Source organism: Prosopis cineraria, unplaced genomic scaffold (assembly GCF_029017545.1).
Source record: "Prosopis cineraria cultivar Desert tree isolate PC_DT_omini unplaced genomic scaffold, ASM2901754v1 PC10, whole genome shotgun sequence".
NCBI lineage: Eukaryota > Viridiplantae > Streptophyta > Magnoliopsida > Fabales > Fabaceae > Prosopis > Prosopis cineraria.
Window position 1 is genome coordinate 222,461 of NW_026555341.1, and position 22,275 is coordinate 244,735.

Below are 22,275 nucleotides of genomic sequence, written 5' to 3' on the forward strand. Positions count from 1 at the left end.
ATCATATTGTCAATACGTGAATAAAAAAATTAAACCAATAATTATAATGACAATAATTTTTTTTAAAAAAATAAATAACTCTCTTAAATATATAATAAAATATGATGAATTGTAATTTTTAAAAAAAAATTCATTGAGGCCAGTCAAGGTCTGCAAGTGAAGTACAATTTAATATGATTTTTTTTTAGTTATGGGTATAATTAAAATATTAAAAAATAGATAACAATAAAATAGTTCAAAAAATTAACTCCCTTCCAAAAAACCTTTAATTTAAAGGAAAGCAATACGAGGGGAGGGGAAGGGAGGAGTTATTTTAGCTCTCCTCCCTTTCAAAACCTTCCAATCAAATACACTCTTAAAGACTAGTAGGTTTCAAGGGACTTGAAAATAAATATAATTAAAAAAAAAGGTACAAAAGACAAGAAAACTTATGCAGTGAAAATCATTTTGATGGAATGGAGATAGATATGAAAATGGGGATAAATATAAAATTTAAAAATATATTTAATATATTCATAGAATTAAAAGATCATTTTTATTAAATATTAATGTTAAAATATGAAAATATTAAAATGCCATCATCTAAAAATTTGCTTGAGCCCAAAACATCTAGATCCAAGCAAAAATCATACTATCAGATACCCTCATCCCCAAAAAACTTTCCCTGCCCCAAATCACCCAAATCGAAGCAAAAATTATGCAAGCAACAAATCATACAAGCAGAAATCAAGCAAAAATCAGAGACCCATCAAAAATTGCAAAAGCAACAAAAGAATCTCCATAGGCTCGAACTAGGTCAAGCAGACGGGACATTTGAGCCCCTCTTTTTGGCCCCACAACGATACGAATCTAAAAATGGGCAATGACTCTATCACCGCTCGATCAATGCTAGAGTTCTTCTTCCCCGAATAGGTAGCACCTATATGTGAATTCCGCAAGGACTCCTCCACTAGAATGACCTATATTTTTTTAATAGAATTGCAAAAGTGAGGTTTTTGAATGAAACCTAATTCCATTAATTTTAATGAAAGCAATTTACATGTGAGAGTCAAATTTAATTTAGTTTTAATCAATCAAATATTAAAAAATTTCAATTTTATTCTCATATTCGTTTCTACCCTCTCAATTCCAAGATATCAAAAAGGCCTTATTTGTGGTGTTGTGAAGCAAGGACCTTTTTACGGCGACAGATTTGCGACTTCATCCCTGGCCGTGCATTTATTTCCAAATAAGAAATAGATCAATTGAGAAGCTACATTGGCACCCTAATAATAAGATACCTCTAGTTCTGTAGCAGAATGAAGTGATGATGCGGGGGTGGAATGATGAGTCATGCCCTGGATATCCCCTTCCCCTGATACCCCTCCCTGTCTAGTACGTGATTAGCTGATATGAGTGGCTTCGTGGCAGGTGGGCTCAGATGGGGCGTCCCACAAGCGTTGGGATTCATACAGAGACGGACGATGGAGGCGGGCATGAGGGGCAGCCCACGAAAGGAAGGAAGGAAGGAAGGAAGGAAGGAACAAACAGTATAATTATTGAGGAGGGGGGGGGGGCCACGCAGTGAATGATTATGATTTAGTCTTGGGACAATGACTGTCCAATCCCCAGCACTTTCGTAAACAAATCAATATATATCACTGAATTAAAGACCTTTCAATTATAATAAATTCTTAACATTTTAAGTTGCAAAACTCCCTCTTGTCTTTTTTAGGACTAATAACCTGTCTATAGAGAGAAGGGGGAGATGCATGGCTGGTTTTTAATTATAGCCGGGAGATGAGAAAGGGGTGAGATTCATGAATGCAACAATTGCAAACACCATCCCAGTCTTTCCCTATAAATGCGCACGCAACTCCAATTATAAAACTAAATCTCTCCAGCGCATCACCCTCCACACCCAGGTTTTTCATTCATCTGCCTTCTTTCAATCTTTGTTACCTATTCTCATGTGATTGCCTTGTTGTTTTCTTCTGCATGATTCTCCGTTCCGTCTTTCCCCACGAACATCCTGTCAATCGCCTCGCTGGCTCCTCTTCGGAGCCCTCTTGCCATTGCCATTTCCATTTCTTTCTTTCAGGTTCGGCTAAATTTTTCCTTCTGTTATCTTTTCTTTTTCTCGTTTTTCCCGGCCTTCTGCCTCTCACCATATCGGACTTTCTATCTTTCTATTTGTTCTTAAATGGAGGCAAAACGCAAGTCACATCATTCATAGTTGCAAAAATCTTATATTTTATTTTTAATTTCACTGCACTGCGTCTCCGGAGATTAAATCACGGTCACCATTCTCGTGCGCTTGCTAGTTTAATTATTCCCCATTTATGCATCTTTCATCATAACATCTGGAATGAAAGAGAGGTCTCGCTTTATATTTTTTAAATTATCTTGATCCAGAGCATTTGCAAATCTTTTAAAACATTCTCCCCCCGAACCAACTAAAAACGAAAGGCTTCATGGCTACTAATAAAGAATAAAAAAGAATAAATTATCCATACTCTTTATTATAAATTACATAATCAACTTTAATTTTGCATAAAATAATCTGCAATGATCCATCAATATAGCTATTATTTTAGGCGGACAGCTATATATATATATATACACATATAGATTTGCTAGATTGTGACGCCAATATTACACATGGAGGGATGGATTACGGATGAAGATTTGCTGGCTAGCATTAGTAAAGAAGGGAGCTTCATAATGATTGGGGTGATCTCGGATTCTCAGTGATGAATGAAGCAATGAATGGTCATCTTCGTCTCAACCTTTTTTCCTTTCGGGGTTTGTTTGTTTTGGTAATTAAAGAGCGGTCTTTCTCAACTCTGAATCCAATCGCGCGGGAAAAGAAACAAAAGGAAAGAAGAAGAAATGAAACTGGGCCGGCTCCAATAATGCAAAAGCAAAATCCAACTTTGCGTCTTATTCCAAATGTAGCAGCTGATAGTTTGGTTATTCCGTGCCGATCGAACTCGCTCTAGAAAATTTAAAAAAAAATTAAAGATATAAAGAAATCAACTAGAGCAAATCAGGAATCCAGGAGGCAGTGCATGTGATTGTGGATAATAAGGCGTTTCCTAGAACGGAAGGGAGTGCGGGGCGACAACGTTTTTGTAATTATCTGGAGAAAAAGTTGCATCGAGGGATGGAGGCCGGACATTGGACAATGAGAGTCCCTGCATCCGACTTCGGCCCTGTTTAGCACACTTTTCACCCTCTTCCTTTTTAGCACATTTTTCACCCTCTTCCTTCCTCCCGTACTCGTGTTCGGCAGTCAGTGACGGACAATAGTATAGTGTGTATGTACATGATCAGAGTTTTAATATTATTTATAAAAAAAAATCATATATGCGCGGCTGCGTGGATTTCGACCATGACGTTGCTGGTGTAATTACCGTGTAGTCACAGAGACACCCTCCGGGCTTGAATTCCACACCTGCACGGCTCTGCCACCTGGGCCCACCCCCCTCTCCCGGCATTAGTACCACAGTCATAGTATTGTTAAAACTTAAAAGCACGGACGGGGGAGGAGACGATTAGCTGCGAAACAAACAAGATGGGCTTTCTGGAGCTGCTGGGGGTGGCCTCCGCCCCGATTCTGCAGGTCCTGCTTGTCAGCGCCGTCGGAGCTTTCCTCGCAACCTCACTCTGCAATAATCTTCTATCACCCGACTTCCGCAAATCCCTCAACAAGGTAACTCCTCATCTTTCTCTTTCTCTTTCCCTGATCATTACTCACTTTTCTCTTCGGTGCCCCGCAGCTGGTTTTCACCGTCTTCACTCCTTCCCTCGTCTTTGCCAGTTTCGCCAGGACCGTTTCTCTCCAGGACATGATTTCCTGGTCTCTATATTTTGACTCTTCCCCACTCCTTCTTTCTTCCTGACTTCATTGCTCGCTTATTTTGCACGTCTCCTTGCTGCAGGTGGTTTATGCCGGTCAACGTTGCGCTCACCTTCTTGATTGGAGGCATTATAGGATGGATGATCGTAAAATGCCTCAAGCCCGACTTGAAGCTGGAAGGTCTTATCATTGCTTCTTGCTCCTCGGGTATATCCTCGGCCACCGCCCCTTCCTTTTCTCGATGCCTCGAGACTCCAATTTCATGCGTTGTATTCATTTGTATCAGGAAATCTGGGAAACCTTCCTATCGTGATTATTCCTGCAATCTGTTTTCAACAAGGAGGTCCTTTTGGTGACCGGGACGCTTGTCATTCTGCTGCACTCTCGTATTCATCTTTCTCCATGGCGGTAATTAACCAGAGCTCACTCCTGAGCTGGCTCGTCCCATATATACGTACAGTAGTCATTTATGCCCGACTATATTCTGATGGAACCTAAGTGTTTTTTGGGAAAATGCAGCTTGGAGGGGTTTTCATCTGGACCTACACTTACCAGATAATGAGGAGCAGATCCATGAAATTCAAGGCTCTTGAGGCTGCTGAGGTCTTGAAGGTTCCCAACAAGGATCTTGAGGCTCATCCGCAGACTCGCCTCCTTGAGGATGCGCCTGAGCAAAATGTTGCCATACAAATTTCCACGCCAAATTGTAATGGCGACTCTGAAAACCAAAATGTAAGACTACATTCAAACTTCCAACGAGTATAGGCGTTAATGATAACACCCGCATAGATACCACGATCAAATTAAAAGGCTGTGTGTATAATTTGAACTGTGTTGTGTTTGATGAGAGGGCCACCCGTAACATTGTGCTCCACCACTCGTCACAGATGGTAGACCAAGATTCGTCCAACGTAAATGAACCATTTTTCCGTAGATTTATAGGGACTGTTGGCCAGATTTTAGAAGAACTGAAGGCACCTCCGACAATAGCTATAGTGAGTTCCTTGCTTCCTTCAAGTTTGACATTTTCTCGCATGATTTGTCCTGTGAAAGCCACTTGTAGTACTGATTGGTTTTACCTCTTTTCGTTATCAGATTCTCGGTTTCCTCTTTGGCGGGGTTTCTTGGCTGAGGAACCTAATCGTCGGCGAAGATGCTCCATTGGCAGTGATCCAGAATTCTATCCAACTCATGGGGTAGGAATTAAAATTAAAAACACACCAGACCAATCATCCATGAGAATTTGAAAGCTTTTTACATAAATTAGATGCTCGAACTGGGTTGAGTGGTTATTGAAGCGCGTAGTTGTTTGCAGGGAGGGAACAATTCCTTGCATCACCATCTTGCTCGGCGGCAATCTCACTCAAGGTATGTGTAGAAAATAATCTAATTTGTTGGAAATGATTCGGAAGTGAACGCGTATTCGTGGTGTCAAAACAAACAGGGCTGCGTTCATCAAGCGTGAGATTATGGAGCGTCGTGAGCATAGTAGTATCCAAATATATCGTGATACCTATTATTGGACTGTTTATCGTTAAAGTTGCGGCGAACTTGAAGCTGCTTCCACCATATCCTCTGTTTCAGTACGTGCTGGTGATGCAGTATGCCATGCCACCTGCTATGAATATCAGTAAGCGATTCCCGGCACGCTCTTTGTCAAAATGAGACTCTGGTGATGAGGAATAAACAGAATAACAAAATGGATGTGAAAATGACTCAGGCACGATGGCCCAGCTGTTTGACGTTGGACAGGAAGAGTGTTCGGTGATATTGTTCTGGACGTATGGCGCAGCAGCCATAGCACTCACCGTCTGGTCAACAGTGCTCATGTGGATGTTATCTTGAGTAGGGGATCAGCTCTGGAGCGCACACCGTGTCTTTCATATGCTCCGACACTTGTTTGCATGTTGGCAGATTCTTGTGAATTCCTTGCATTCTTTTCGAGTACAGAATATAACCAATCATTATCTCTTCTGCTTCTGCAGTAGCATTCGATATCCAGGCACCCTTCCATTTTGAGGCCTTTGAATATGAGCCAGATTAATGTGTAGTAGGATACTTTATGTTAGCATCTTTTGAACCATAATAGCATCATGTTCTTTCCTATTGCAGGTCAAAGTAACTTGATAGTATTTTTGATAAGTAGAAGCAGCTTGTCCGTCTAGCTAGGAAGAGTCAATTGGTACTTCGTGATGCTGAGTTAAAACAAAACAACATGGACAGAAAGTGAGGCGGTAAAAATTTTAACTCGGCATGATGATCAAATTCAAAAGCCGCTTTCAGCTTCAAAATGTCTAGATAGTAACTGATCGATGCTGTGTACGGTAAAATCCTGCACCAGCTAGCTGGTTGTTAATTATTAATCAATAATTATTTCATGAACTTATCACTTGTATTTTTCAGTAGTGTCGCCTATTCTTTTATTGGTTACTGCTCCTATTTTTAACATTCTCCATTTATGTTTTGATACTTTACGAAGAAAGAATTAATAAATTGCATGGCCTTTTAAAAAAACAAATGTAAACCTCAACCTAGAAGCAAATCAACGAGGAAGAACCAAACAATTAGTGATCAAACCCCGATGTTTTGGAACAAAGGTTTTATGAATCGATCCATTTGGGAAAATCTTTAAGGATGAACATGTTCCTAGAAAACTCACCCAACAATCAAACCACTCACTCTAGCACTCTCACCTTTCACCAAGGCCACGACTTGTCTAGCAAAATCATAATAAGATGTAAAAAAAAAAAAAAAATTGAAATATGCATAGCACAAGCCTAGTGTGGATGAAATTGAAATAGCACATGACAAAAATCAAAATTTGTTGTGTGTGTGTCAAAAGTCCCATATTGTCTAAATGAAAAACTCTCCTAGTGTACAAATATTAAGGAATAAAATGGGTTTGGAGGAGAAGTAGACTCACACGCACGAAATAGGCCAACTCAGGGCAATCGCAGTTGAAATCAACTAATTCGACCCCTTCCCTGTGCGCAGGTTCAAGAGGCATTGGGTTCCTTTTATCATATTATTTTTACAAAAAATAAATAATCATTTTTTTACATGAGCTTTCCAAAAAATATCATTTTTTGGCTATCTGGAGTTTGAATTCAAACCATGACCGTTTTTTGGCCATTAACCATATTTCGAAACAAATGATTAAATTCCTAAACACGTTTGTCCCCTTAACGTTTCCAGACAAATGCTTAAACATGTTTTGTGTGTGTGTGACCGAGGCATTATGCTGCTTTATGAGTGTGTAACCAACCCTTTGCTCCGGTGGTTGAGTGCCCAACTTTCGTGTCCAAGATCTGGCCTATATATAGGCATGCATTCAAATTGAACAGCTTGCTAGCCTCTTGAGCTTTCAGAGCATTCTTCTCCTCCCTTCATTTGACTTTATTTCTATTAGTGCTACTGTTCTGTGCCCTTTATTGTGTAGGAAGTGCTTGTTTAATCTTAAAAAACTGTCGATTTGTTATCCCGGTGTGCTGAAATAGTTCTTAAGAATAGTGTCCTTTTGGGCACGACTCAAGCAGCTCACGATTTACGTCTATACCGCCAACAAAACCTACATCCTATACTCAAACCGAAAATTAAAAACCCGATATTGAAGCTTCATTCGAAGTTGAATGGATTTTCTTCGCGTGAGCCTCCTGAGTAGATCCGATTTAGTGAAGGCATTTGGGTTTTCTTCTTAAGCTTGGTAGTTTGACATCAAGCAAAGAGAGAGGGGGGAGAGAGAGATTGCTTTTGGAGAGCAAAGATTTGGGGTTTGGAGGTGGTGACGAAAAAAGGTAAGGGAGACGAAGCGATGACGGTAATTGAAAGGAGACAGAGAAGAGGCGATGACAGTGGAGGCCATGAGAAAGATGAAGTTAAGGAAGAGGCTTTTGGCTTCTTCGAAGATGCTGTCTTCTATGAAGGAGAGGGTAAGATGATGAAGATCCAGGATTAAAGATATGGAAAATGAAAATGAAGACAGGAATTGTGGAGAGAGAGGAAAAGAGGAATTTAAAAAAAAAATTAACTTAAAAGGGCACGAGGATGACACTTAAAGGTTGGAAGACACATGGCTACCAACTATGCAAACTTTGTGCCCCACTTGTCTCACTTAACGTTTGTTGGCATCATTTTAAAAGTAGGATATTAGATGATTTTTTTAAAAAAATTTAAGAGGTTGATTGAACTAAAGTAAATTATAGGTTAATAGGTGCTCTTAAGAATATAGTTTAGGGATAAAAATAAACTTTAACCCTTAATAAATTGCATGGCATTTTACCAACATTATAGATATAAAAAAAATAGCACATGCAATGGGCAAATTAAGTGATTCTCCCTTTCAGTGACATTTATGATTATGACCTATATAATAAAAATTAAATAAAATATACTTTACATACTAGAATAGTTGGACTTGGTTGGCCTCACAAATGTCTATCAAACTCACTGTCAAACAACCAATAACAAAAAATGTTTAATAGTAGAGTGTGGAGTGAACTTGACTTAATATAAGAAAAGGCAATAAAGCTCGTGGTAAATCGAATTGAATTTAATAAACGCATGTAAATGGGAAGTCTACTAAATTTATTATTTAAAGTTTTGGATTAAATTGTGGGGTCAAATTAACTTATGTGTAACTTTTTTTAAATTAATGTCCTAATTCATCTTTGCTCTCTTTTGAGATGAGTTCCAGGCATAACAAGTAGTGTCAAGAAACATGACCTTACATTATACATTGTTGAAAACACGAACAACATTTGGACTAGGCTAGCCCCAATTTGGTAGGAATGTGTGTGAAAAACTAAACATATTACGAAAGCCATATGGAAGACAATAAATGTATCTCTGCCCACATGCCCTTTCATTGTTCCATCCCTACTTTAACTTTCCTCGATTTCAAGATTCTTTTCGCCTTGACTAAATAAGAATAAAGAGATTGAAATCAACTAACGGCCAGCTCTAAAGAAGCCAACAAGAACAAGGGTGGGTCCTTGGAGAGTTTACATGCTCCTGTGTCTTGTCTATCATTTCCACAATTACAAGGTTTTTCTTTTGTGAAATTTTTTCAACCTAACCTTCATTTTTCAATACCCAGTAAATGATACTAAAGCTCTTCTAACAAGTTAGAAACACTCCCACAACTAATGCAAGGTGGATCGCTTGGAATTTAGCTTGTTATGAAGGATGGGCTAAGAAACATCTCTGCTATACTGTCTAGATCGTCGCATGAGCAAGCTCCAATTGGCTCACACCTTCAAAGAATAGATGGACTTGGGGGACAGTCTCTCAGAGTGCCCTTTGACCAGATGATCAATAACGAGGACCATTATAACATCCCTCAAAGGATAAATGACAAGTCTAATTTAATAGCAAGCTTGCTCGGCCACAAGGACCAAAGCCATTGGGGCCAGCACTATTAGGGCCAGAGCCATTGGGGCCAATATCATTTAGGCCAAAGCCATAAGGGTCGGAGCGACAAGGGCCAAAGCGATCGAGGCCTGCACAACAAGGGCCGGAGCCACAAGGGCTAAAGCTATTGGGGTCGTAATCACAAAGGCCAGAATCATAAAGGCTACAACTACAAGGGCCAAAATAAAAAAAGTGAGCTTTATAAAGGCCCTTTCCATAAGAGCTTTCTCCTAAAGGGCTCTCTCCATAGGGGTGAAGTCACAAAGTCGAGCCCTGCAGGCTGCAACAACTATTTTATAGAATCAATCCTTAAAGTCCAAAAAACTTAAAGGTCAAATTCCAAAACTAGCTTTTAATGTCCCAAGCCTTGAGAAACTTTATTTTAAGCTAGATCACATGATCCTTAATCCTTAATCACAAGGGTATCTTTTAAGAAAAGTACCAGATCAACCATCAATCAGAATGAGAATGAGCCGATCCTCCAAGGCATATCCATATAGAATTAGCCTACAAAGGCTCTAGTCAATTCGTATGCAGGGGGCATTGTTTACACCTAAATTATAAATTTGGAGGCCCAAGCTCAACTTAATTTAATTGGCTTTAAAATAATTAAAGAAAATGTTTATGAAGCCTTAGCCACTAAATCAAGGTCATCCGCACTTCACTCATGATGAGTGGCCATGATAAAGAAAGTGCTTTATAAATTCAAAGAAACTAGTGATCATAGGGCTTGGGCATTAAGCCAAGATCATCTATAAATGGAGAAGCCTTCTCTCAACAAGAGGACATCATAATCAACAACCTACCAATCTCAGACTTCGTATCTGCTACATTTTTTTATTTTTCTTATTAGCATGTAGTTTTAATCTTTATTTTTTATTGTACGGCCAGTATAGCCTACCACCTCTTTCTTTAATTAATGTATCTTTACTTTCCTGTATTTATATTAATTTTTTTACTTCGTATTCTCACATTTGGGTAAACTATGATAAGAGACCTCAAGTTTCTTGCGTTTAATTAAAAGTTATGTTCTTCCATTCTTTTAAAATCCCGTATCTCTGGATGTTTACAGGACTCATGACATAGCTGATCAGCAACTACGTGATGATCGGTCAACGCAAGTCAAAGTTCTCGTTTAAGAAGGCAAGTCTAAAGGCATTTTGTTTTACTTCATGGTAAAATTTAGTGAGAACCTAGAAGCAAGTCGTAAGAAATTTGAGTGTTTCTTTAAATTTTGGAGATTTATTTATAAATAAGATTTTTTTTAATTGGCACTATTTGTAATTTTTTTATTTATATTTTCGCAAACGGCGTTCGGTGTCCTCTGATCCGGTTTGGGGCCCAAAAAAAATAAAAAAAAGTGTCCAATGTTGCGAAGCAGAAGATGCTTCGACTTTCGCGGCATATGGATCATTGAGTTGTAGATCCTAATGCTGCAGGGCGACAAGAAGATTCCAATATCATTTCCCATTGCTCTTCAGTCTTCTGCTTTAATTTTCATTTCTGTACTCTCCTTCTCCTAAAACCCTAGTTCTAATCCAAACCGGGTAGCATAATTCCTTCTCTGGAGCCTACTTTTTGGGATTCCAAATGAAATTTCAATTTCTTTGCACATCACGTGTTCTGATCATATTGCTAATTGTCTTTTGCTCGAGCTTAAACGGTGACATCTCGGTATCAAAGTCAGAGAGCTCTCAAGTCTCTCTTGTTGGTAATCGTGATGGAGACTTCAAGGGCTTGGCTCTGCCTGCTGGCCGCTCTCCTCTGTTTCCTCCAGCGTGAGCTCTCATTTTCCCCTTTTTATTAGAAAATTTGCTTCTTTGTTGTTGATCACCGTATGAGCTTTATCCGTGACCGGGGCTCATAATTCATGATCAAGCCCGATCTTTGAATGCATTATGTCTGCGCATTCGTATGATCCAGTAGATGCTAAGAATCAAACATGATGATTTTGAATTTTTATGTTGTCAGTTTTCTTTTTTTTCCTTTCCAAGACGAAGTTTTAGTTTGCGATGCAGTTCTGGAACTAAAAATTATGCAGTATTACGATGATAACAACTAATATTTTGCGAAAGGTTTTGTGCATCTCAATTTTTTATCCAGCCATATTATTTTACTTTACAGATAATTGGCAATGTAACCATGCCGTTCCACTTTTTTCTTTCGTATTTTTGTTGGACAGTAAGCCTAGTACGGCACTAATTGTTGCCCCAGATCAAAATGGGACTATACATTTGGTGGAGAGTGGTTCCATGAGGATAATATGGTCATTTCCAACAGGATCACCAATTTACGGTTCATATCAAGCTCCTGTCAACAAGGATAATGATAAAGAAAATGCATCTGGACCAAGCAATGAGTTCATAGATGTCGGAGATGACTGGAGCTTATATCAAAGAAAGCCCTTTGGTAAAATGGTATGGGTGAGGATGTCAACAAAATGTAGGTTGTTGTGCCATTACATTCCTAATGTTAAGGCAGCTTGGTTGTGGTTTAAAGTAAAATCCACTTGATTTTTATCTGCTAGTAAGCAAATGTCCTGGATTTAATGATTATTTGTATGCCAAACTGTTGATAAGCTTTTGGATGAACTAGTAGTTGACAGGTAATGATACTTGGTGACTAATCCGCTACGCCCTTAATTTAATTTAATTTGAAAATCAATTAAAAAATATTGATACTAACTTTGATGCATGTTAAGTGACTAATTGTAGAAAAGAATGATAGGTTTGCTTCTAGCTTAAAATTTATTTATCCAGCTTTATGAACATGGATGGGAAAATGAGTGAAAGGCACATCCAACTGTTTGACTTGCTGCTTTCACGAATTCACATTACAGATTTTAATTAGTTTCGTATAAATTTATTTGTTACAATGCAGACTACAAGAATGGCTTGTATTAAATTTAAGTAATCTAATTTGTTGCTTTTTTAGCTATTGTTGTTTTTAAATCTGTCTAATAAATTGCTTTTGCATCACAAATAATGTAAGAGGAGTATTTGGTTTTCCCTCTGATTGCTCTATTGTGTCTGCAGAGACTCTTAACATCTATTGAAGATATTGTTAAAGCTACACCTAAATTATCAAATGATGGAGTTCTTACACTTGGATCTAAAAGAATTACTGTTTTTGAAGTTGATGCTAAAACTGGAAGGATCTTTCGAAGTTACACTGCATCTGATTTTGATAATGCCTTTGCACTGTGGAGTGATGACAGGCAAAGTGTTCAAAATATTCTTACTACTGAAAATGAGGAGTTAGTAAAGTCTGATCCTCTTAAGCTTCATATGCCGGAGCCGCTACTCATGTTATTTAGGACAGATTATTCTCTACAAGCTGTTAGTCCTGGATCAGAAAAAGTTGCATGGAGTATGACTGTAGCTGAATTTGAGGCTGTCTTATATTGCCAACATAATGAAAATCCAATGGACGGGGCATTATTTGATTCAGAGGGTAAGTATGCTTGTGACAGTGGCCTGGATTTTGCTTTGCCATACCCATGTTGGGTGAAGCAAAAGGTCTACCGCCTGCCAAAAAGCTTTCCAGTACAACCTTCAATTGTTGAGAGATTCCCTGAGGCTACTTGTGATAATGAAATGCTCCCAATGCCCCATGCAGATCTGATGCTTCCTGTGCAGCCTAATAATCATAGATTTTTAAATGGCGATGATAATATTATGATGCTTCCCATGCCTGTGCCAGATTTGTTGCCTCCTCTGCTTCCACAAAGGGGCAACAGTGATGACACATTTGAGCTTCCTCCGCATCTGACACAGATTGCAACACGTGAGGAAGTTAATCTGAAGGGGGAGATTTCATGGTTAAAATATTTGCTTCTGGTACTGTTCATGGTCTCCATCTTGGTGTTGATTTTTCCCTCTTTGAAGTTAATCTGGCACTGTTCATTTCAAAAGCTATTGAAAAAAGGCCAAAATAGTGAGTTTGATTTAAAAAGTACCCTTAAGAGAAAGAAAACACGCAAGTCAGGAAAGAGCAGTGGAATTGTTGACAAGAAGGTTAAGCCATTGGTATCAGAAGATGACAAATCAATGCCACACTGTAGAGATGATAAGGAACCTCTGCTATATGTTGATAAAGCTGATGAATGTGCTGATGGGCGCAAGATTGGTAAATTATTTGTGTCAAATAAAGAAATTGCCAAGGGAAGCAATGGAACCATTGTTCTAGAGGGAACATATGAGTGTCGAGTGGTTGCTGTAAAGCGTCTTGTCCAGGCTCATCATGATGAGGCCTTTAAAGAAATTCAAAATCTTATTGCATCTGACTATCACCCAAACATTGTTCGATGGTTTGGGGTGGAAAATGATCAAGATTTTGTCTACCTTGCTCTAGAGCGTTGTTCATGTAACTTAGATGATTTAATTCAGCTTCACTCAGATATAGCAGAAAACTCAGTGTTGAGCAAGAACGAAACTTTAAAGGCTCAATTGGAGATAGGAAAGAAAAATATGCAGAACCTTTGGAAAGCAAATGGCTTCCCATCACCTCTCCTATTGAAGCTAATGAGGTTAGTATAAGAGAGAATTGAGTAGAATAAATTTGGCATCACAATGATTTAGAGTACTTCAAAAGGATCAGCATGAAAAAAGTGGCATGAGTCCTATTATATATATGGATTCAGGTTTTTTAATGAACCCATTGCTCCCTATGCTGCTCCCATTTTCTTCTTGAAAAGCAAAGATTTTAGATGAAAAATAGATATCATATGGTCATGCGGTCATGTAATTATGCAATTTTTAGTCCCTTTTCTCTCCTACTGCATAACTGTATCCTTTTAACAATTCAGTTTCTGCTCCACAACATTTTGCAAAATAATATAAGTGTTCAATTGCATGACTACGTAACTCTAGGATGTCTATTTTTTCATTATAAGCTTTGGTTTTCTGAAAAACAGAAGCAAGAGGAGCAATAGAGAGAGGCACATTATAGAACCTGAGTCCTCCATCGGTGGGATTAGAGGAAAGTGTGAAAGTGGACAATAAGGAATGTCTGAGAACAATTCTATTTGATTTTCATTAGAAGTCTCCAATAGACCCTAATCATTTGAGGACCGAGGTTATGTGATAGGTCATATAATGTGTCGTTTCAATTCTAGTTTATACTTTGTACCTTTTAATCTATATTTTTGGCTTCTCCTTGACTCTTACCTTTGGATTGTACTACAGAGATATAGTTTCGGGGCTTTGTCATTTGCATGAACTGGGAATGGTGCATCGGGATTTGAAACCCCAAAATATTTTGATAATCAATGAAAGATCTTTATGTGCAAAGCTTTCTGATATGGGCATTAGTAAACGACTTCTGGAAGATATGTCATCTTTTGGTCATAATGGTACTGGTGAGTGTTCCATTGACAAAATTGAAGTGTTGTTTGACATTGATATTTGAAATTCTGACAGTGCTAACTTGATCTATAATTCTTGTTCATCGACCCTTTCAATATTTCAATGAGGATTCTAATCTAATTCTACCTATTAGTTAACAGGTCTTAATTATTTTTATTATTCTTACTCTAAGATTTGATGAATTAATTGCAGGCTGCGGTAGTTCAGGCTGGCAAGCACCAGAACAACTTGTTCAAGGACGTCAAACACGAGCTGTTGATTTATTTAGTCTAGGTTGCGTCTTATTTTTTTGTATAACTGGAGGAAGACATCCATTTGGAGAACGTCTTGAACGTGATTTTAATATTGTGAGAAATCAAAAGGATCTTTTCTTAGTGGATTACATTCCTGAAGCAGAGGATCTTATTTCTTGTTTATTAAACCCTGAGCCTGATCTAAGGTAGGTTAATCTCATTAATGTGTCTTTTGAAAATAAATCTCTTTTACCTTCGTGGTGTTGAGCTATATTTTTGAATCATTTATTATTGATGTCAGGCCCAAGGCAGTTGAAGTATTGCACCATCCTTTCTTTTGGGATTCTGAAATGAGACTTTCCTTTCTCCGAGATGCCAGTGATAGAGTGGAATTGGAAGATAGGGAGACTAATTCTGATCTTTTGAAGGCGTTGGAAGGTAGTGCACCAGCGGCTTTAAATGGGAACTGGGATGAAAAAATGGAACCAACCTTCATTGCTAACATTGGTCGTTACCGGCGATACAAATATGACAGTGTTCGAGACTTATTACGAGTCATGAGAAACAAGCTGAATCACTATAGAGAATTGCCTCAAGAAATTCAGGTTCTTCGTTGTACTAGCATTCACAAGACTAACTTGTTTTAAATTAAATATATGTTATTTTTGGTGATGGGGTCAGCTTAGGATGAACAAACAGTTCTTTCTCCTTCAGAGTTTATCTTAAATAGAGTATCCCATATCCACCTCTGGCATGTCTCCAATTGTCCTGTTAGGCTTTATCTATATGCTGCTAGCATGGCTTACATATTTCTCATGTTGGATTCCAGGAACTTGTGGGACCGATTCCAGAAGGATTCAATGACTACTTTGCAAGTCGGTTTCCTAGACTCCTAATTGAAGTGTATAAAGTCATGTGCAAATATTGCAAGGCTGAGGAATGTTTCCAGCGGTACTTTAAAAACGTTTAATAGAGCCTTGGCCTCTTCCGATGGTGAGGGGAGGGAGAGGGAAAGTTTTAGTAAATTTCCTCTCCTCTCCCATCCACTATGGTATTGCCAAACTCCAATCAAATAGCGGGTTAGAGAAGATTATGTTGATATCTTGTACCTTTCTACTGCAATGTTTATAGTTATGTGTACACGTTTTTTTTTTTTTAAACCATCAATACTGTAACATATATTGTCAAACGTAAATCCATAGTTACGATATTGTATTCTACGGATACATTTGTAACATGCATTCTTCTTTTCAATATGCAAGAGGGCTTGTCAAATATGGTTAGAGGCTGTAAATTTGAAGTTTATTTTTGGATCTACCTCCTATCTGCCCAAATGTTAACAGAGGGGTGCAAGAAAATTTGCTCTTATTATCTTCTATATTTATTGAGTTGGGTGACATCACGAATATATGGACTATCGATAATTCAGATTCGGTCGAGTTAGAGCCTTACCTCACGCCTTATAATTCATGCTGACGTCATCTTTAACTCCCTCGTCAAGTACGCTATTTGAAGTTTGACCACAAAAGCGCACGATTGGAAATTTGGGACAAAAAAGAACAGAAAAATAATAAGAGTAAAATAATTTAACTATTTTTCTGTTGCCAAAAAAAAATTACTACATTAAAAAATGTAAGGTATTGTTTGAGGTATTGGATGTTTAAAGATATAAGACATTTTTAATCTTTTAAAGTGTAATCATTACTTTTTTTAATAAAAGTATCCCTATTGATAATAACTTTAGATTTATTGTAGGATATTTAATAAGGATAAATATGAAAAGATGAGATTAATTTAAAAATAAATAACTACTTTATTGAAAGGTAAAATTCAATTAAAAATGTCTTACATTTTCAAACGAAAGAAGTAACTATCTTTCTATTTTGCTTTAACTATACATATCTTCTTCCTGTTTTGGAAATATACAATTTAGTCTAATCTGTTGACTCCATTAAAAATATTCTAAAATTTTATTTTTAATTTAAATTTATATTACAACATATTTTATTTATTAATTTACCCCTCACCCTAATAAATATAAAATTATTTTGACAGTTACATAATTTCATTATAAAAAACATGTTAATAAATTTAAAATTTAGATTATATGTATAATTTCTAGAACTTATAATTTTATATTATGTGATGAACAAAAATGTATTTTTAGCAATTTTAAAAAATAAAAATCAATAAGTTTCAATAAATTTGGTAAAACTTAAAATAAGAAAATTTCATATGATAAAATTAATAAATTTTATAATTATAATAAAAATTTGAAAATGTATTTGTTGTGTTTTTTTTAGTTGTATTACAAAAAATATTTTTTGGCAAATATGGATTTTTTTAAAAAAATCTTATGTTAAAGAGGGGCATTTTGGTAAAAATAAAAATTTAAAAGTCAAATTTAACAATCAATTAATAGAATCTCAAATATATAAGAAAGATTTATATAATATATATTTTAATTTTAATAGAGGTTTATATGCATTTTGAAAATAATGAGAAAATCTGTGTAATTAAGTGAATAGAAATCTTAGGACGTAAAATAAAAAACGGTGAAATGTTTGCATGGTGTAAACGCAGACAAAGATGATGCATTCCCTCCCACAGACAGAGAGCAGATAGGCCGCCATTGTAGGCATGGTCTATCCACATGCTCCCAATTATTGTCTTATTTACCTTTTCTTTTATTTTCCTCAAAATTATTGACTCTCATCTTTGCATCGAAAGTTTGAAGATGTGATGTGATTCGTACCACCGACCGTACCTTTATGACTCAGAATATCTACATATTATATCCTATACATTACATTAATCCTATTAGATTTTTTTTTTTTTAAATAAGTAGTATACATTCTAGTTTGAACAAGGAAAGATGTTTACGCGTGAAGCTTTTTGATCGGGGCATTGTCAGCCTATTTCAATCTAATTAACCATTACCCTAGGATTTGAGGAATTATATTATTGATGATTCAATGATGACAGGGAAACAGAAATGTCTGATGGATCCAGTGATGAAAGAATAATAAATAAGCAGGTGAATCAATACTTTTTGTTCTGAAGAACCTTAACATGTCAGGCCTGAGCGGAAGATGAGAGAGAGCATTGTCCGATGGAGTTGATGACTAATCCGCCAGCACTTGTGCTTCCGCGAGAGAGCCTTCTCTTGGTCTTGGATCGGCTTTTCACTTCAGATTCTTTCTGGGCTGCAAATGTAAGGAAAGTACGAATGCTGGAAGAAGATCCAGTGCCGGAATCCACCTCCGCTACGTAGTGCTTCTTGTACTGCCTCATCATCCGTATGAGATATATGAATAAAGCCACCCCGCACGCCACCCCGCACGCCAGATACAGCCCCCAAAAGCTTTTAAGACGAAGTCTGTCCACTTCAAACTTGGTGTTTTGTGATAGGCACGCGATATTCAGCAACCACTTGTCATGAATCCTCCGCAGTTCTCCATTCTCTGCCAATTTCAATATTGCACTCGACATGTCAACCGCCAGAGGCGAGTCTCTTGGAAAAGCCTGTTCACAAATGAAGGTCAAATCATATATTCATGGCCTGTGATCCCCTCCAGGCTCCAGCAACGTCACTTCCCAAGAGTAAGGTTTGAATTTTGGATGCAAAGTTACCACAGAATGCTGAAGAAGAAAGGAGCAAAGAGTTACTTACAAATCCCCAACCATTTCTGGTAAACTCTCGGCCAACTATGGAGAACTCGCATCGGCTTGAAAGGAAGAGTTCAATGTAAGCACGCTCATCAACGTAGGCGGCAACGCCGCCCTTTTTGGGACCGTCTCTCAATGCTCTGGCAGACTCTTCTGGTGTCCTCAGAGGAACAAGTCTGGATTCATCAATTCCAGTTTCTTCAATTAGATAGTTCCTACTGAAAGAACCCTCCAGGTAGCCAACAGGCTCTTTGCTAGCAACTAAGGTCTCAATGCCTTTAATGGGAGAAGAAAGCTGCTGCACGGTGAGGATTGAGGTCAGGCTTGCCGTGTAACTAGATTTTATTATGAGAACCACGAACAACCATATAAGAAGCACAATTCGACCAAGAGTGCTCACTGTGTTTTCCCCTGCATAAACAACACAACATACCCACTCCATCAACTCAAAATTGGAAACCTCCAACTTAGACCACTCATGTCAACAAAAATTACAAATTGACACCTACTGTGGGCGAAAAACATGGTTGAAAAACTGAACCTGCCCAACGCAACACAAGGAAAAGTCAGGAAGAGATTCAGAGGTTGCAACTGAAATTAATTGTTTTCTTAGAGCGGATCGTGTTTCCTCACCACAAAACCGTAGTTAATTGTCTTCTGGGAGGTCCCCGGAATTCATCATTCAATCTATGCTCCAAAATCCAAACAACAGCCCCAACAGCCAGGAAAACGATGGCCGTGACACCCCACATCTCCGGACTAAAGGGTCTCAAAAAGGCCCAGGCACTCGAGTCTGACTTCCTAACTGGGGCTACAACTACCAGGCCGGACCCAATAAATGGCTGAGTGAAATCTACCATCTTTGTTCGCTCCGTAGTGATTGTAATGTCACCAACTGCTCCGTCAAAGACCTGTAAAAGGAAAGAAGAATTAGAAAGGTTATGTTACTGAAGCATCCAAATGGCGGTTACTTTGATGCTTACACCCGCCGTGATCAAACGAACGAGCTCGTTGTTATCAGGATTGCTGCGACCATCCCCAAATGGAACGAGCCTATAAGGGACGCCATAAGGCAGCAAGTTCAGTGCAGAAAGAAACACATCAATGCAGAAGCCCTTGAACATGTCAGTGCCCTGTACTTGCGAGACAAACTGACGGTAACTAAATCCTACCGGCACTCCAATTTTTAAGAGCCTCCCACTGCTCGGAAAAACCCAACCACGAGGCTTCTGCTCTGTGTCCCCAGGCCAAATCACCGGTCGCAGCTTCTGGCTCGCCGCCGAACGATTTGGCGGGCGTGCATAGAGTACTTCCGGAGCAACAACAGATAATCCAGTGTAGTTACTCCAATAACCGATCTTCCTAGATCCCGTCCCTATCACGTTGAGGATTTCATATGCTGGATTGACCAGGTTTCCATCGGATGCATACTTGAAGGAACCCGTTACCCCAGTCATTTCAACCTCGTAGATACTTTCCCTCAACACGTTTCCTTGATCGAAGATGCTCACGGATTCCAGATTCAAGTTGTCGCGGCGCAGCTCAGACAATTTGGGATCGTACGAGAATGTGATTCGATTCCCTTGTTTGAAAAAACTGTCAAGCGCGCGAGCAAGCGCGTAAACAGTATCATATGCAAAGAGGCCAAACGTACTCAATCCAAGGTGGTGAACAGTGGTAGTGGCGCGAGTCAAGTTTTTCCACCGAGAAACGAATCTTCGTTTGAGCTCTGAATCGGGGGTGTACATACGCAGCGTAAGAACCCCTTGAATCATGTCCATGGTATCGTGAGGGAGCGGACCGTTTGTATCCAGAAGAGTGGAGAGGAAATGAGTGGCTATCCAAACATAGCCGGATCCCATCATTTCCAGATACTTGGCCACTCTGAACACCTTGGGGCCCCAGGCAGAACTGGCGTGTAGAATTATGATCCTGGACTCTGCCAGAGCCACCTGAACAAGCACGTTCGTGATCTCCTCCCTTGTTGCTTCGGGGCTCATCGGAGCTTTATAAGAGATCCTGCACCGTCTCTCCGCGAGCTTATCTCCTAATGCACTGATCCCGTTTCTTCCGTGATCATCGTCCACATAGATTGCAATGACCTCCCTCCACCCGTAGTAGTCAACAAGCTCTGCTATTGCAGTCATCTGATAAAGATCGCTGTGAGTAGTTCTGACAAAGAATGGGAATTGAAGGGAAGAGAGAGTGGGGTCCGTTGCAGAAACTGATAGCAGGGGAACTTGGAGCTCGTTTGCAATGTGAGATATCACATGACCTGTGATGGAGCTTTGCGGGCCAATTATAGCCACCGCGTGTTTCGCAGTGAGATGCAGGGCTGTTTGTACATTGATAACTTATTCAGACGGCATGCAATTATGATCTGCCAAATTTATGTACTTGATCTATAATTAAAAGAAGCTGAGCTTTGAACTGAAAGGGCTTCTTTCAAAGCAAAATAAAAGCGAAGGTTGTGAAGGACTTACCCTCCGCAATGCTCAGAAAACCTCTGTACTTGGAATCCTCTTGCATTGAGACTTTGAGCTTAGTTTTACCGAGAATAGATGGAACAGAATTTATATCTTCAACTGCAGCCTCTATTGCAATCTTTACAATTCGACCGACGGTGGTGTTGAAAGAGTGGAGAACCCCAATATTTACAGAATCGGGTCTTGGGGAATGATTCGAGCATGCCACGGTCGAAGAGAATCCAAGGAAGAGGATCATCAGCGCCGGAAACCAAACTTCCGCCATGGTTGTGGCTGGCCGAGCCCACTAAACTTGTTGAAGAGAATCAGGCACCGTGATATTCAGAAGAGTAACTACAAAGAAAGTGAAAATTGAATACTAGGATGCCGGAAAGCGAAGGACAACAGGAGGAGCAAGGAGCATAGCAGATATACTAGAAGAGCCTGCAATTGAAGCAAAAGGTAGCGGAGTGATGGGCAAGTTACTGAGAAGAGTATGGTGTTGAGGCAGAAGAACGGGGTTTGGAGGAAAGGGAACATGCCAGGGCATTCAACTCCAACCGCTGGTCATCAGGGATCCTGGAGAAATATGAGAAAACCTGGGAAACTGGAACGAAATCTGAAGGGCAGTCTTAATAACGCTAAGAATTTATAAATGCCAAATCCCCGGAAGATTAGAGTCCGCCTCCCACTTTGTATGGCCAAAAGTTAATCTTGACAGGAAAGCTTGGATTTTGCAGAGCAGCCTTCATGTCACGAGGCAAATACTCTATCAAATATTTATATATTGATTCAATGGAAGATAATTGTCACTGTACAGGAGCACTTGTGAACCTGAAACCACTGGGCAATGCGCACGAGAAGAAAGAAGAGGGGAAGGAGATCCTCTCCTCATCCTTTCTCTCCTTTTCTTCTCCTCATTCTCATCTTCACGCCTTTGATCAAAAAAAGGATGGCTCAGATTTAATTATTTTATAAAACAATAATCATAATAATATATTAAAAAATAAATAAATAATTTTAAACTGATAAAATTTAATTTGCATAGTTTATAACCTTAATAAAATAAATAAAAAAATTTAATTTATAAAAAAATTTAGTAACAATATATAATTGTACAGATTAAATTTTAATAATTTAAATTTATTTTTTAATATAATCATTACTTTATAAAATAAATAAATTTGGATCGTTCATTTTGTTGTGGATGAAGAGAAGAAAAGGGGAGAAAGGATGATGAGAAGATCCGGATCCAGAGAGAGGACAAAGACTGACAAACACTGGGCTTTAGG

At 38.6% G+C, this 22,275-nt stretch overlaps 3 protein-coding genes across 9 annotated transcripts; 2 read left to right on the plus strand and 1 right to left on the minus strand.

Annotated features, from left to right (window-relative positions):
* The first annotated feature begins 1,735 nt into the window (after positions 1 to 1,735).
* Positions 1,736 to 6,236, plus strand: LOC129321491 (protein PIN-LIKES 7). Of its 4 annotated transcripts, none has more exons than XM_054967260.1 (11): positions 1,741 to 2,080; positions 3,403 to 3,694; positions 3,762 to 3,841; positions 3,924 to 4,048; positions 4,128 to 4,249; positions 4,361 to 4,573; positions 4,729 to 4,836; positions 4,937 to 5,037; positions 5,157 to 5,209; positions 5,286 to 5,471; positions 5,562 to 5,947. In XM_054967260.1, the coding sequence occupies exons 2-11, from the start codon at positions 3,557 to 3,559 to the stop codon at positions 5,684 to 5,686; spliced, it is 1,251 nt and encodes a 416-aa protein (XP_054823235.1). In that variant the 5' UTR covers positions 1,741 to 2,080; positions 3,403 to 3,556; the 3' UTR covers positions 5,687 to 5,947. The 4 variants fall into 4 exon arrangements, 3 of the variants coding, with proteins under 3 accessions (XP_054823237.1, XP_054823235.1, XP_054823236.1); XM_054967261.1 differs by having other exon boundaries at positions 1,743 to 1,904; XR_008596017.1 differs by having other exon boundaries at positions 1,737 to 3,694; positions 5,147 to 5,209; positions 5,562 to 6,236.
* On the plus strand, positions 6,030 to 16,126 carry LOC129321490 (serine/threonine-protein kinase/endoribonuclease IRE1a). Of its 3 annotated transcripts, none has more exons than XM_054967257.1 (8): positions 6,030 to 6,165; positions 10,323 to 11,028; positions 11,433 to 11,673; positions 12,286 to 13,778; positions 14,437 to 14,609; positions 14,809 to 15,055; positions 15,151 to 15,454; positions 15,679 to 16,126. In XM_054967257.1, exons 2-8 carry the CDS (start codon positions 10,841 to 10,843, stop codon positions 15,817 to 15,819), a joined length of 2,787 nt encoding a protein of 928 aa, XP_054823232.1. In that variant the 5' UTR covers positions 6,030 to 6,165; positions 10,323 to 10,840; the 3' UTR covers positions 15,820 to 16,126. The 3 variants fall into 3 exon arrangements, with proteins under 3 accessions (XP_054823232.1, XP_054823233.1, XP_054823234.1); XM_054967258.1 differs by having other exon boundaries at positions 11,433 to 11,667; XM_054967259.1 differs by having other exon boundaries at positions 11,531 to 11,673.
* Positions 16,127 to 17,796: 1,670 nt separating this feature from the next.
* Positions 17,797 to 21,764, minus strand: LOC129284414 (glutamate receptor 3.6-like). Of its 2 annotated transcripts, none has more exons than XM_054919893.1 (6): positions 21,002 to 21,764; positions 19,502 to 20,853; positions 19,152 to 19,429; positions 19,028 to 19,059; positions 18,523 to 18,929; positions 17,797 to 18,374 (listed from the first exon to the last, which is right to left on the minus strand). In XM_054919893.1, the coding sequence occupies exons 1-6, from the start codon at positions 21,267 to 21,269 to the stop codon at positions 17,925 to 17,927; spliced, it is 2,787 nt and encodes a 928-aa protein (XP_054775868.1). In that variant the 5' UTR covers positions 21,270 to 21,764; the 3' UTR covers positions 17,797 to 17,924. The 2 variants fall into 2 exon arrangements, with proteins under 2 accessions (XP_054775868.1, XP_054775869.1); XM_054919894.1 differs by having other exon boundaries at positions 19,502 to 20,898; positions 21,002 to 21,128.
* Positions 21,765 to 22,275: the final 511 nt, after the last annotated feature.